The sequence below is a fragment of the Monodon monoceros genome, unplaced genomic scaffold, assembly GCF_005190385.1.
Source record: "Monodon monoceros isolate NGI ecotype Baffin Bay Population unplaced genomic scaffold, NGI_Narwhal_1 Super_Scaffold_11, whole genome shotgun sequence".
Taxonomy (NCBI): domain Eukaryota; kingdom Metazoa; phylum Chordata; class Mammalia; order Artiodactyla; family Monodontidae; genus Monodon; species Monodon monoceros.
In genome coordinates, this window is record NW_021703767.1 from 54,826,274 (window position 1) to 54,840,986 (window position 14,713).

Below are 14,713 nucleotides of genomic sequence, written 5' to 3' on the forward strand. Positions count from 1 at the left end.
AATAAAATTGTTTCATTTCATTACAGAATTCTATACTATGAGATTTCACGTATGTTACAAATCCTTAAGATAAACAGAAATACTTCTATTGTTCACTTAAGCAAGCAAGCAGCTATAGAGAAGAGAAGATGGGCAAGGTTAAAAAAAGAAACAAATTATTTTAATATTAACATGCACAGCTGATAGACAATACTGTACACTTCTTGCTTATTCATTCCCAGTAAAACAAAATATACATTCTCACACATCTTGGGAATGAATTCAGCAACTGTGTTAGAACATGCAGGTGTAGTATCTGGCTTTGGAAGCTTTGAAGTAATCATTACTGTCTTCTGATATATGTAGAAGAATACTATCCTTACTATGAGAAAATTTTAAACAGAAAATAAAACCAAATATTATATTCAGTCTTAACTTCTATACACTCCTCCAAATAGAACTTGCTAAACTGATATGAAGTTTATCTCTATCCCTATGTTGCATTTCCGAAAATGGTGTCAGGCTCTACTGTACTTAAATATAAAAAGTAAATCACATGAGTCACATCACATCTTTCCACTAGGATGGAAAGTCTTAGAATGCTAAGGAGAAAAAAACATTCTCTATGGCTATTTTCCCATTGCAAAATACAGACAGCAACAGACATTTTGTAAGTGAGTATTATAAAAGATTATACACAATTGAATGGTATTTTCCCACTCCCACATTTCATTGAAACTAAGGAACAACTTCCAAATGTATATTACAGGTATCCCTTCCTTCTAGAAACCAAAAACCACCCAAAATAAAGCTAAGATGCAAGTTGAAACCAAGAGCAGATACTGCTAATAAGTAGCATATATTCCATCAACTCTTTTCAATAGGATAAACTACTGGTTGTTGCCTTATAAAAGAGGGATTGAGAAATGCATCATCTTTCATCTAGAATGTGTAAAAATGTGGAGAAATTGTAGTTGTCTTCCATATTCTTCAGCCATTTATCAACTCTTTCATCTAAGTAGTTCCTTGGTGTTTCTCTCAAAAAAAGCACTAACAAATATAAATAAAACCTCAAGTTTAATCATTCACTTTAAGATTTTTTCCTTCATCGGGGCATAGGATGGTATTACTCTAGGAACATAATTACTATTGAATAAATGCCCACTGAATTGAATGCTAGGATGCAGAGTGGAATATGAACTGAACAATGTTCAAGAAGCCTGAGAACGAATCCCATCTCTGTCAATTTTCAGTATGCGACCTTAAGCGATTCACTTAACTTCTCTATGCCTTGGTTTACTCTCTGTAGGTAAGAGGATCAAAAAGGGCTTCCCTGGTGGCGCAGTAGTTGAGAGTCTGCCTGCCGATGCAAGGGACGCGGGTTTGTGTCCTGGTCCGGGAGGATCCCACATGCCGCGGAGCGGAGCGGCTGGGCCCGTGGGCCATGGCCGCTGAGCCTGCGCGTCCGGAGCCTGTGCTCCACAACGGGAGAGGCCACAACAGTGAGAGGCCCGCGTACCGCAAAAACAAACAAACAAACAAAAAAAAACGAACACTGGGCTGCTTCACAGAATTGTGGTCAGCAACACAGGAGAAAATATATTGGCAAGTGCTCTCTAAACAATACTGTGCTATAAATATGTAGGATAATACTATAAAAACTAAGCACTATACAGCATTTTAATGTAATGTTCCAGACCTTCTCTGATTGGCAGGTCTAAATTGTTACATTTCTGGGAATCTGCAGTCTGAATCAATCCCGTGGGCATCCATAGCTCACCTCTCCCTAGTTCTTTATATTTCTAGCCACCCAAATATCAGGAAGCCCCAGGCAAAACCTGGACTTCCAACTGCATTCTTCAAAACCTTGGAGTTGTAAATTATTCCCCCTGAGAAATAAGCATTAGTGGGAGACTACAGTGTACAAGGAGAGAAGAAAAGTGGCTATGATGTTGGAATTAGAAAGGAAGGAAAGTGTCAGAAAATATGGTCAACGATTTTGAAATGGACAAAAAGATTACTGGGAGTCCTTTCAGCGGAGTGCTCGGCACTGTCTGAGAGATGCGAGTGCTGGGCACTGTCTGAGAGATGCTTTTGGAATATCTGATTCTATAGGGGCCTGTGCATTTTGCTAAGACTGGGCTGCTTTTACAACTTTGTAAGTTGTAGAAAACTGATGGTGATGCGAATGATTCAGATCCATAGAGATACAAATAAACTTTGTTCTGCCATTGATTTCCACCTGGTGGAAGAGAGGAATTTAAACAATTACATTTTAGGGGCTTCCCTGGAGGTCTAGTGCTTAAGACTCAGTGCTTCCACTTCAGGGGGCACGGGTTTGATCCCTGGTTGGAGAACTAAGATCCTGCATGCCTTGCAGTGTGGCCAAAAATTAAAAAAAATTTTTTTTTTAAATTACATTTTACTGCGCTGAGGACACTGACCAATTTTGCATTTGCTCACAAATTCATTTCACCATTCCTGATTTCCCATAGGTACATGTGTCTATTCTTCCAATTCTCTTTTAAAACCAAGATGGTTGTACCGTCTTGCTGGTTTGCTTATTAATGTGAAATAAAAACTTTGACACGTGTTCATTTTATATTTGTTTGAGTCAAGATTTTACCTTCTAAAAATTATCCTTTAATTAAAGAGATACAAGTGAAGAGCTAAGTTATCCCAGTGATCTTTTTTAGAAGCGGTAAGACCGCTTCTAAGTAAGTAAGAAGCAGTCAGCAAGCACTCCACGATTTCATAACTTAGGTTTAGAAAATGAATTTTCGAAAGAATACAGAAAGCACTGATTACACTGTTATTTGCTGTAATATTAATGCAAACATTTTTATAGCTGAAGCAATTTAAGTAGAATAAATGCTGTCAATAAACTTCAAAGTGAAATTGACCTGGATAAACTATAATTTGAATAATCCTTGCACTAATAATTAATAAATATAGTCCAAAAATGTTGCTCCATCAGCTGTTAACTACAACTTCATCCTCTATAAACATTTGTTAAAAAGCTATTAAGCAGTAAAATTATCTGATTTGGTTTTTCTCTATTTTGCCGACTGCCTTTTGATGAAACAGCAGAGTGAAGAAATGATCTAAAATAGAGCAAATAAAGGATCATATAGATAATTATCATGAATAAGTAAGTTCTGAATAATCAAGAAATGCCTACAGCAGTCTAAATCAGATAGAAATTGATAAGTATAACCATCAGCCATGCTAGAATTACAGATAAACTAACAAATGAAATGAGAAAATTAACTTATATCAAATGCCAAAAATATTGGACCTTACAACCTCTGTGAATACAGACCACCAATTCAAACCATCTCATAACACAGTCCTCAAAACAGCTGCTATACACTTTCAGAAAAGGCTTAATACATGATACTCACAGTACACAGGTCTAGGTCAGAAATGCTAACATGCAGCAAATGTTTATTGAGAATTACCTGATCTGAAACACTGTGACAGGATGTGGGGATACATTAATGGAAAAAAATGTAGGAATTATCTTTAAGAAGCTTAGAATTCTCACTTGGGGGACTGATACATACTTTTTATAACCCAAGGTCATAAGGGCTGTCCTTCCTGTATGAAGTGCTATGGATGGGCAGGAAAGTAATCAGTCTTATGGATTTCAAGGAAAATATTTGTTGGGTCTTCCCTAGTGGCACAGTGGTTAACAATCTGCCTGCCAATGCAGGGGACATGGGTTTGAGCCCTGGTCGGGGAGGATCCCACATGCCGCAGAGCAACTAAGCCCATGCGCCACAACTACAGAGCCTGTGCTCTAGGGCCCTTGAGCCACAACTACTGAGCCCGTGTGCCACAGCTACTGAAGCCCATGTGCCTAGAGCCCGTGCTCCGCAACAAGAGAAGCCACCACAATGAGAAGCCCGCTCATTGCAACAAAAAGTGGCCCCCGCTCACCACAACTAGAGAAAGCCCACGCACAGCAGCGAAGACCCAACGCAGCCAAAAATAAAATAAAATAAATAAATTTATTAAAAAAAAAAAAGAAAATGTTTGCTGCTACTAAGGGAACAACAGAAGATTGCCATAGACCCTGACCATTTAGGCTTTCAATCTTTTATCATTTCACATGTTCCACATAAAAGTTCTCTCCTTTGTAACGACTCTGAAATCACTCTCCTTTTGGAAGAGGTTATCTTACACTCTCTGAAGGAGCCCTCTCTTCCTATTTCAAGTTGAGTCCTCCAGATAAGAAACCAGAAGCTTCCAATACTTCCACCTATAAATTTTCCTGCTACCCCAACTATCCACACCTCTCTTCCCCTCACTTCCTCCTCTTCAGAAATGAACCCTGTCACCTGAGAGCTAGTTTACATTTCTGCCCCACGCTCAGCAATCTCCTCAAGAACTTTCCCTCATTGACTATCATCCTCCGACATCCCTCAAGTTCATTTACAGTAGGTTTAAAAAAACTTTTTTAAATGCTTGAATATTAGCCAACTGGAAAAAAAAAAAAAATCCCTTGTACTTGTCTCTGTTTCCTAGCATCCTAGAAAGATAATCTACATGCATTTCTTCACCTGTTACTCACTTCTTAAATCTCTGCCACCTGGCCTCCACCTTGGCCTTTTTCACTACAACAGCTCTTGCCAAAGTCACCAATCATCCCCTGTGAAAACGGAATGCACATGGTTCACTCTCTATCTTGACTTCTCTACAGTTCTTGAGCCAGTGGGCAGCTCCTTTCTTGCTCTTGTCTCTTGGCTTCTATGTCTCTGAATTTCCTCCTAGAGCCTTCACCACCTCGTTGCAGCATTTTTTCTTTATTGAAATCTATTCCTTGACTCGCAATAAATATTAGGTTCCTAAGGACTTCCTGTCCAACGCTGCCCCCCGCCCCAGTATTCTCCCTCACTCCAGGTTTTAACTACCCACTCATTTTATTTAACTAGGCCTCACCTTTCTCCTTAACTGTAGACCTTGGAAAGCCAACTGGTTTCTATGTGTTTCCACTTGGATGCACTACAGTTACTTCAGAGTCAACATGTCCAAAAATCTACTTACCCTCTGCCTACCTTCATTCCAAATCCTCACTTCCCTAAAGTATTTTCTATTATCTACCAGTCAACCAGACCTGGACCTATGAATCACGCTGGATTCTGCCCTCTCCTTAGCCATGGAGAGTTCTTGTTAGGCTCAGCCTATTTAACAGTTCCTAAATCCAATGTCTGTTGTATGAATTAATTAGACATTCATCATTTCTGCCTTGAACTATTGCCATACCCTCCTAACTAGCTCCCTGCCTTCAGCCTCAATGCTTCCCCATCCCAGCCATGTATTTTCCACAGTTCCCGAAATAACTGTTCCAAATGCAAATATACACTCTTTTGCCTAATATACTTTAACAGCACCCGCCGCCCCCCGACTTTCAGGCTAAATTCTAAGGGCATTAGCATGGAATACAAACTAGGTCCTTCAAGATCCTGTCCAGCTCCACTTCCTGTACTCCTTCATTTCCAAACTAAGCTCCAATCATAATGACCTTGCAATTCCATGGATATGCAAATGCACTCTCTTCTCCATGCCTTTCCCCCCACACACAAGCTGTTCCCCAGCCTAAGGAGGCCTGTACCTTTCACTGGGTGTTCAGGTAAGAGCACAAACTTTGGAGTCAGACCCCGGATGGTGACTTAGCACTTTCTAAGTGTATAACCTTAGGCAAGTTACTTAATTTCTGTATCTCAGTTTCCTCATCTATAAAATGTGAATATTGATAGTGTACACCTCATAGAGATTTTGTTAAGATTTAATCAGATAAAGAACATGGAGTTCTTATTTCAGTGCCTTTCACATACACAGCAAATGTTCAATAAATGGCAGCTACAGTTCACTAACTTTGGCTCTTCCTGAAAGCGCGGTTGAGATGTTCAATCCTGTACCCTTCGTTGCTACTACTCAACTGTATTCATCCCTCCTTATTGCTCCCACTGCCCCCTCTTCAAGTGCTGTCACTGCATTTACTATCAAATCTTGTAACTACTGTTTTACTTTACTGATCTTTCCTTTAGGATCAAAAGATAGTAATGCAAGAACCATGTCTTCATTTGGTATCCTATGGATCTAACCCAGGGTTCAGCAAGTAGGACTTAATACATTTCTTCTGAATGTAAAAATTTAAAGTATGAATCCCAAGAAAGGAAAATCTAAACATCATATCAGGGAAGATTCACTCTTGTTCCATATTTCAGAAGAATCCTCCACTGTTTCTTACTTCTATAGACCTGATTACAGTATCGTGAAGCTACATATTTTAATGAAAAACCTAAATCAAGTCAGTTGCAGATTGGATGGAACAGTTCCTTTAAAATTACTTGTAGTGTCTAAGAATGCTCTTCCTACCAGGTGGTGTTTAAACTGGGTCTGGAAGGATAAGTAGGAATGTTATAGAAAAGTAAGAGCTTTCTAGGCAGAGTACATAATGAGTACAGAGGAATGAAGAAAGAGAATAACCGAAGGCTGGTGATTATTCAGGTGAGCTCTAGGAAAGGGGGCTGGAAAAGATGGTTAAGAAGTATTGTAAAGGCTTCCTTGAATGTCATGCTGAGGAGTTTGGAGTTGAAAACACAAGCAGTAGCAAACCACTCAGACTTACTTACATTAAAAAAAATAATACAGCAGTATGAAGGGTGAATTGCGGCAGGAAAGGAGATGGGAAAGAAGATACATTAAGAGATCACTGCAGTAATCCAGGCAAATGACAACTGAAAAGAAGGCAAAAAATTCCAGTAAAAAAACAAAAAAGGAAAATCGACATAAGTCAGATGTGGGAGGTAAAGGAGAAGAAGAAAGAAGAATTGTAAAGTTGTTAACTAAAAAACAAACAACCCAATCCAAAAATGGGCACAAGACCTAAATAGACATTTCTCCAAAGAAGATATACAGATTGCTAACAAACACATGAATGGATGCTCAACATCACTAATCATTACAGAAATGCAAATCAATACTACAATGAGGTATCACCTCACACCAGTCAGAATGGCCATTATCAAAAAATCTACAAACAATAAATGCTGGAGAGGGTGTGGAGAAAAGGGAACCCTCTTGCACTGTTGGTGGGAATGTAAATTGATACAGCCACTATGGAGAACTGTATGGAGGTTCCTTAAAAAACTAAAAAAAATACCATATGACCCAGCAATCCCACTACTGGGCATATATCCTGAGAAAACCATAATTCAAAAAGAGTCATGTACCACAATGTTCATTGCAGCTCTATTTACAATAGCCAGGACATGGAAGCAACCTAAGTGTCCACTGACAGATGAATGGATACAGAAGATGTGGCACATATATACAATGGAATATTACTCAGCCATAAAAAGAAACGAAACTGAGTTATTTGTAGTGAGACGGATGGACCTAGAGTCTGTCATACAGAGTGAAGTAAGTCAGAAAGGGAAAAACAAATACCGTATGCTAACACATATATATGGAATCTAAAAAAAAAAAAAAAAATGGTTCCGAAGAACCTAGGGTCAGGACAGGAATAAAGATGCAGACGTAGAGATGGACTTGAGGACACGGGGAGGGGGATGGGTAAGCTGGGACGAAGTGAGAGAGTGGCATGCACATATATACACTACCAAACGTAAAATAGATAGTGGGTGGGAAGCAGCCACATAACACAGGGAGATGAGCTCCATGCTTTGTGACCACCTAGAGGGGTGTGATAGGGAGGGTGGGAGGGAGACGCAAGAGGGAGGGGATATGGGGATTATGTATATGTACAGCTGATTCACTTTGTTATACAGCAGAAACTAACACACCATTGTAAAGCAATTATACTCCAATATAGTTGTTAAAAAAATTAAAAAGTAAAATAAAATAAAGTTGCTAGCTAAAATATCAATAGTATGCATAACTAGTTAGATTGTGGATTAACTATAGAGAAAAGAGATTTAGGGGTGAATGTTCTTTCAATATTTAATAGGCTGAGTATTAAAAGTACCTGTGGTGCAATGAAATGGAGATGTCCAGTAGATCCCAGGATATATCAATCTGGATTTAAGAAGAAAAGTCTGAGCTACAAAGACTTGGGAATTACCAAGAATATAGGCAGTAATTGAAACTGTGAGCATAAACAAGATCACCCAGAGAGTCCTTGCAAAGCAAACAGAGCAGGTACCAGAGAATAAAGTGTTGGCGAATACCAATATTTATGGAGCAAATAGTTAAAGAGGAGCAAACCAACGATGTGAGAAAAAGAAGTGACAGAAGTAGGTGAGGCAGCAAAGAATGCCACTGCAGACACCAAGGGTCTTAATATGGACAAAACAGATGTCAAGCAGGATGAGTAAAAACAGCCTCTAGAGATTTAAAAATTCACCATTAGCTTCTTTACCTGCAGCAATGTCAGCAGACTAGGGACTCGGCAGTAAAAGAAAGCAGAGAAAGAAGGCAATAATGGAAAGAGCGTGGAGCCTGGGACAAGGCCAAGGTTTTTTTGGTTGTTCTTCTTGTTTTTAATATGGGGTGAAACTTGAGCATGTCTGCTATCTAAGACGAAGGAATCAATGAAGAAGGAAAGATCTAAGGTTCAAAGCTTAAGGATTAAGGTGATTAGGCAGGTCTCCGAGATGGTGGAAGTGAAAGAGCTGTAGACAGGGGATCCTTTCCTTGGAAAGTGAATAGGAACACTTCTGACACTGGGTGAAGGAGGAGAATGAGACGAACGTTGCCTAAGATATTATGGACAAGTTTAGTAATGGTGGGTGGGAAGTTGAGAGAGTCCACACCACACATCACTATTTTTTGCAGTAGAGTAGGAAGTTAATTATTTGCTTGGAATGGATGTTCAGGATTGGGGTAAGAAGCCCCAGCAGTCACTAAGGTGAATGAAGCAAAGCTTGTTGGGTAAAGACGCCTGCAAGAAATGAATCCTACTAATATTTGCCATCAGGCTTGGTCTCTGGTAGGAAGAACTGGAGTCTCAAACTGAACTGGGTTAGAATTAGGGTCAAAAGGAGGATTTAGTCAGATCTCTCCTCAACAGAAACTAAATAAAGTCTGGGGTAAAATGGAGGTGTCCACACCTGTTTAGTTCTAACTCAAACTAATCTCCCACTCGGTTTTAAAGTGGCCTCATAGGAACAGAAATGGTCAACCTAGAATTATAAGGCCCGGGGCAGTTTAAAGTCAGTAACATCCAGAATTACAGCCTTATCAAGCACTTAAAATATATTAAGCATTACTGCGGTATAAAAACAAAAAATCCCTTCTCTTCATAAACTACACTTTAAGTTATTAAGAGGCATACAGTCTGAAATTTGTCTGTATGTCCAAGAGGGCCTTGCAAAATGCTTAGAGCATAACATGGGCTCATACTTGCTTGAAACAGGAAAAGCAATTTTGATAGGCCCTGCACTTGCCAAATCCCTTGCCTTGCTTTTTAACCTATAAGTGTGACATGTATTCAAATATGCACTTATTCTCCTAATCTAAATCTTAAACCCTGGGATTGACCAAATTCTGAGTCTTATACAACTGCTCCATGGAGATGTAATAAAATATTCAGAGCAGGGTGTAACTTCTAATTCCTGTTGCAACTCCATGTAACCACAAAGAGGGAAAATTCAGGTTCTACTCTCTTAGTCTAGGTATATCAGAATCAAATTTCCTGGGTGCTCTATATTTTTTTTACTTTATTACTACAATGAGTTTAGCAAAATTGATCCTACACTATCATTCTTGTTCTTTTATCATAGAAGAAATATCGGCACTAGTACACAAAGTGAAAGTTGCTTTATCACAACCCAAGAGTGCATTATATTAGGCTGAGGCACAAGATATAAAAATATAGAAATTTTTCTCTTGTATAAAAAGAGAAAAAAATTTTCTCTTGTATAAAAAGGTATGACAGCAAAAACCTAAAAGATGGGTAAAATGGTTATATGAAAATTACATCACGAAAAGAACATAAATGTATAGTAGCTAGAGTTGAATTAACGTCAAGGAATGCAAACTTAGTTTTAATAATGCATTTTGGATTTAGAATGTTTATCAATTTTGGGAGAACCACCTATTTTTCCTCTTTAGAACCTGGCCTTTCAAATTTCCATTAACAATTCAGTGGCAAAGATAAAACATCTGCCAAAATACAGATGACAGCATGAGCAAATGTCCTAATGGTAGGCATTTAGTGTAATGCTTTAGCATACTGCCTCTAGACTGCTGGGCAGCCCCGGAAATAAGTACTTTTAAAATGGCAAATTGTGGTTAAAAGTAATATATTCTTGAGGAGAGAAGGAAACATTTTTGTTTAAGCAAGCCAAATGACTACTAGACTTATGCAATAAAAATGTTTTTTTAATCATGTGTACCTTTGATTTTAAAAACCCACTTTGAACAAAGAAAAATCATTCAACCACTGATAAGACAGTTCACATCACTGTCCTTATGTGAGTAGCGTTTTATTTACCAGTTAGTGAATACCACTGAAACTGCTGATGTGCTTTTAAACAATGTATAATTGGACATATGGGGGAGGGGGGAGGAAAGGAGAATAGTAACTCATTCTACATCTTGTAAACCAATAAAGGAGGTTGTATTTTTCCTGTAATTAGAAGGAATGGGCATTTTAGACAATTTCCTTTGCTACAAAGATCAATGGAAACTGTAGTGGTTACCAGGAAGTAGCCTTTGATTAACAATCATTTATAAATGAAAATGAAAGCAAATCAAACCTGAGTACAAATAAACGTACAAATCCATGACTTCCTTACTCATTTTAGAATCTAATTTCAGTCTCCCAAATACTTTGGTTTATAACTACTTGTGTTCTGAGACTGTTAACATCTCTTCATACATGTTCTTTTAAAACTACATATTAAACACACATGCATAAAAATCCATTGTATCCTATGACAAACACTATCCCTTCCTGTTTTATATCCAACACTTAACTCAAATGCATAATGCCTCTGTTTTGTTTTTTTTTTCAGGTTATTATTAACTAAGTACAATGAAATACCATAAATTCTGAATTCTAAGACTCTGTAGGGACTTGAGCACACTACTATTGTATGTAAATGAGTGCTAATTATATGTGATCATACCTATTACTAAAAGAGGCCTAACCATTTCTATCCCCAAAAGTACCAATCTAGCGCTTCTTTCTAATCTACTTGAAAATAGGACCCCATTTTTAAAACAGTACATGATTTACACTTTTTACGCTTCAAACTAGCTTTGAGACCAACGGTCTGAATTAGTAATATTTTATTACAAATTCATAATCGGGTTCAATATAAGGCTTTCTGATCATACAACAGGTTTCTGATAGCAGTATTATTTGAGCTATAATGATAGTAATGGGCAGTAAGCCGTTAAGAATGATAACAGAAAACACTACCTTACCTAATATCAACCCTTCAGATAACAGAGATTGATTATTAGCAGCTCCAACATTCCAGGCGGCTTCAGAGTGAGGAAAGAGAGCTAAGCCGGGACTTAAGGGCATTTTGGAAATAGCTTGAAGTCACAAGCCTTTATGAATGGCACAGTGAGGCGAATAACCCATTTAAAATGTAATTAACTTAGCATTCTAGAATAAAATGTAACAACTGCTTGTTACTGTTACTCCAACTCAATTCTGAATTTTACAAAAAGTTCACAAGAGGCTCTATAGATGTGAAGTGTGACAGGCACTGTAGAGCCACGAAAATTCCCATTCCTTCCTCAGTTGTTATAGGCGAAGCACACGTTTTAAAAAAGAGAAATGGATTCCAAAAGCTTGGGGGGGCCAAAACGCCTTTGGCGTCGAAAGACACTAAATCTCACTCTGCCGCAAATATGCTTTGACTAGAGGTTACTGTCTTCATACTTCAAGCGAAATCTGGATTACTTTTAAAATGGTTCCCCTAAAAAAAGTAGGAAAACTTGAACGTGCAATTCGGACTGTATTAAAGTGGTTGATGGGGCGTGGGAGTAGCGAGAAAGAGTTTCCATCCAGGAAGCTAATATCTAGGGTATTAAAAAAAAAAAAAAAAGGCAGCCAGAAGAATCTTCTGATTAAACGCTGGGCTGGAAATGAAACTTAACTGTGTCCTTTACGTCCCCTTAACTCCGATGTTCAGGTGGGAGGGCAAACAGGAGAAACCCCTTCTTTCAGACTTCGCCAAAATGCGCACTTGCATCGCATGAGGCTCGGGCCCTCCCACTCTCCCTCCTTCAACCCCAAATGCGTTTAAAGCACTGAGGAGGGTGCGAAAGAGGGGGGACCCTAACAGCTGCCAACCCCTCTCCTCTGATCGCGCCCTTTCTCTACAGCTAATTTTTGCGCGAGGTGCACGGTTTGGAGTCTTCCTCAGTGTGTGCATCTGGAGGTGGAGAACAGGGGAAGATGAGCCCCGCTCTCACCCAGGGGAAGAGGAAGAGGAGGCAAAGGAAGCAAAGAAGGGGGAGCAGATTACCCGCGGGGCCCTCCCACGTCCGCACCCCGGGCGTGCAGGGCCCGCGTGCCCCGCGCCCTGGCCACCCTCTCCAGGGAGCCGCCGGGCCAGAGGGGGCGCAGCCCACACACCCGCGGGGGCGGCGAGACAGCAGCCGCAGAGCCAAGAGCGAGTGACCACTCACCGCAGCGCGCCGAGCCCAGCAGCAGCAACACCACCAGGGGCCACATCTCCGCCCCCGCCGCGGGGTCGCCGCCGCCGCAGGTGTCTGGAGTAGGCGCCGCCGCCGTTACAGAGAGGACCGACCGCCGCCTCCCGTCACAGTCAGGACCGGGCGCCCAGGCGGCTTGGCCGCGCGCAGGCGCGCTCCCGCCGCCCCACACCCGCTCCCCCTCCCGCGCGGGCCGCGCACGCGCGCTCGGCCTCGCCCCCGCCCCGCCGCGACTGCTGTTAACGCGTCGCCCTCACGACTCGCGGCCTCGAGTTCCCGCTCCCGCCAGCTCCCCAGCGGTGGCGCGCGCCGGGCTTCCCGGTCACGCCCTGCCGCCCCAGTCCCCCGCCCTCCTGTCAGTGTCCCCGAGGCTGAGCGCGTATTCCCACGCTCACCGGGGCCTCATTACCCCTGTCCCTGTCTGCTGTTCCCTTTTTGCCTCCCGCACCACCGTGGGCCCCACTGTCCTCCCTCCACTCGTCCTCTCCTGTTTTCACTCCCATCCTCACGCTTCAGGAACTACCGCCCCAGGCGCTGCTCAGCCGGACCGCGGAGTGCCGGCCCCTCTCGAGCCCAGGATCACTCGCCTCTCCCGGGGTCCGACGTTCTCCTGCGCGCTTGGACCTTGACGCCTCCACGCCTCTCACTTCTGCCCGTTTCCCCCGAAGCTCCGCCGCCTGCCGCAGGAGCTCACACCGCGTGGGGGCGTCCCTACGCTTCCCCCAGCGGGCAGCGAGCCGGGGGCACCGCTCCGAGGGCAGACAGGTGGCGGGCGCCTGTCTGCAGGGAACTTCCCCTCGCCCGTCGTGGGCGCTCCTCGGTTCACCTGCCCCCAACTGCTTTTGTTTTCCTAGCGGCTCTCGGGTTCTCAGCTCTTTTTCTCGCCTTGTTCTATAGTGTTTTCAACCTTTGAACGGGATTACTCAAACAAGTTCCGCTCGCGGTGGTAAACACTTTGAGATGTGGTTAATTCTGGAACCCTAGGGGCGATCAGGCATGGTCACAAACGTTAGCAGAAGTATCCAAGATGTCCCTTCCTGCACAGTCACTGGGCCTGGTTAGTGATCTCGCCCTGTGCACTCCTCTGCTCAGTTTGGGTTTAGCTTGCTTGAAAAATGGGTTCAAAGTGTGGCTCCAAGCCACAATATGGACAAGCCCTTTGAATAGCTCACCGAATCACACAGGCCACATCATTCATGCTAAAGCAAAAGCCCTTTTAGAACTACCTTTAACATTTACCCTAAACGATGAAAACTCTTGTCAAAAAGTCATGCTCTGGTGACTACTCTGATGGCGTGCATATCCTGTCCGCTCCCTTGGTTGTTTTTTCTCTTACGCCGTGCAAAGCAAAGCAATTTCCCACCGCAATATTCCACTCCTCCGAATCCTCTACCCATGGCACTTCCTCCATTGCGTCCCCATAGTAATAACATCCAGGAAATAAAATTACCACTCTGACCCTCTGTAGCAGTGTACTGTATAATATACTGTGTAACTCTTCCCTATGATTATTTTTTGTGTAGACCTTTTCCCCGCAGCGTTATCAATTCTTTAAAATCAGAGAGAGTATTTTAAGTATTCCCTTCCCCATGACTTTCTGTTGAACTGGGAAGACAGAAGGGGTTTTAAACAACTTGTTGATGTGACTTGAGGCAAGTGTTGCTCCAGTGAAATTTGATAGTTTTTTAATGATTAAAGAAAAAAAAAGGAAGAGAGAGAGAGAGAGAAAGAAGAAAGAAAGAAAGAAAGAAAAAGAATTGCCTGGCAGATATCTTATTAAAACAATGGTTAATAATTATGGTAGTAATGATTTAAATGGCAGCCTTGACACCCTGAGGCTACCAAAGAGACTGATGGATTCTCCTCCCATTGCTGCTTATGTGGATACAAAAGAATCATCCATCAGACTTTGAGCATTCGGGACATTGTGTATCACAGAGCAGCTGGTTGGCTAAATAAGGTTGTCTGCTGTCCCTGAGATCAACCAACCCCCCTAAAGCTGAAGAGTGACTGGGAAGGACTGTCCCCAGCTTTCAGAGGTACAGATCAGTGATTCTCTATTTTATCCTGGGAGCTGCTGAGGCTA

General features: G+C 41.7%; 1 protein-coding gene across 5 annotated transcripts in view; it reads right to left on the bottom strand.

Moving 5' to 3' along the window:
• Positions 1-12,901, bottom strand: part of CD47 (CD47 molecule) — a 58,231-nt gene extending 45,330 nt beyond the window's left edge. For 3 of the 5 annotated variants that reach the window (XM_029214183.1, XM_029214180.1, XM_029214181.1), the window contains exon 1: positions 12,601-12,768. In XM_029214183.1, coding sequence (XP_029070016.1) covers positions 12,601-12,646 — 46 coding nt within the window. In that variant the 5' untranslated portion in view covers positions 12,647-12,768. Of the gene's footprint in view, positions 1-12,600 lie in introns of all 5 variants that reach the window. The other 2 variants (XM_029214184.1, XM_029214182.1) reach the window with 2 other exon arrangements.
• Positions 12,902-14,713: the final 1,812 nt, after the last annotated feature.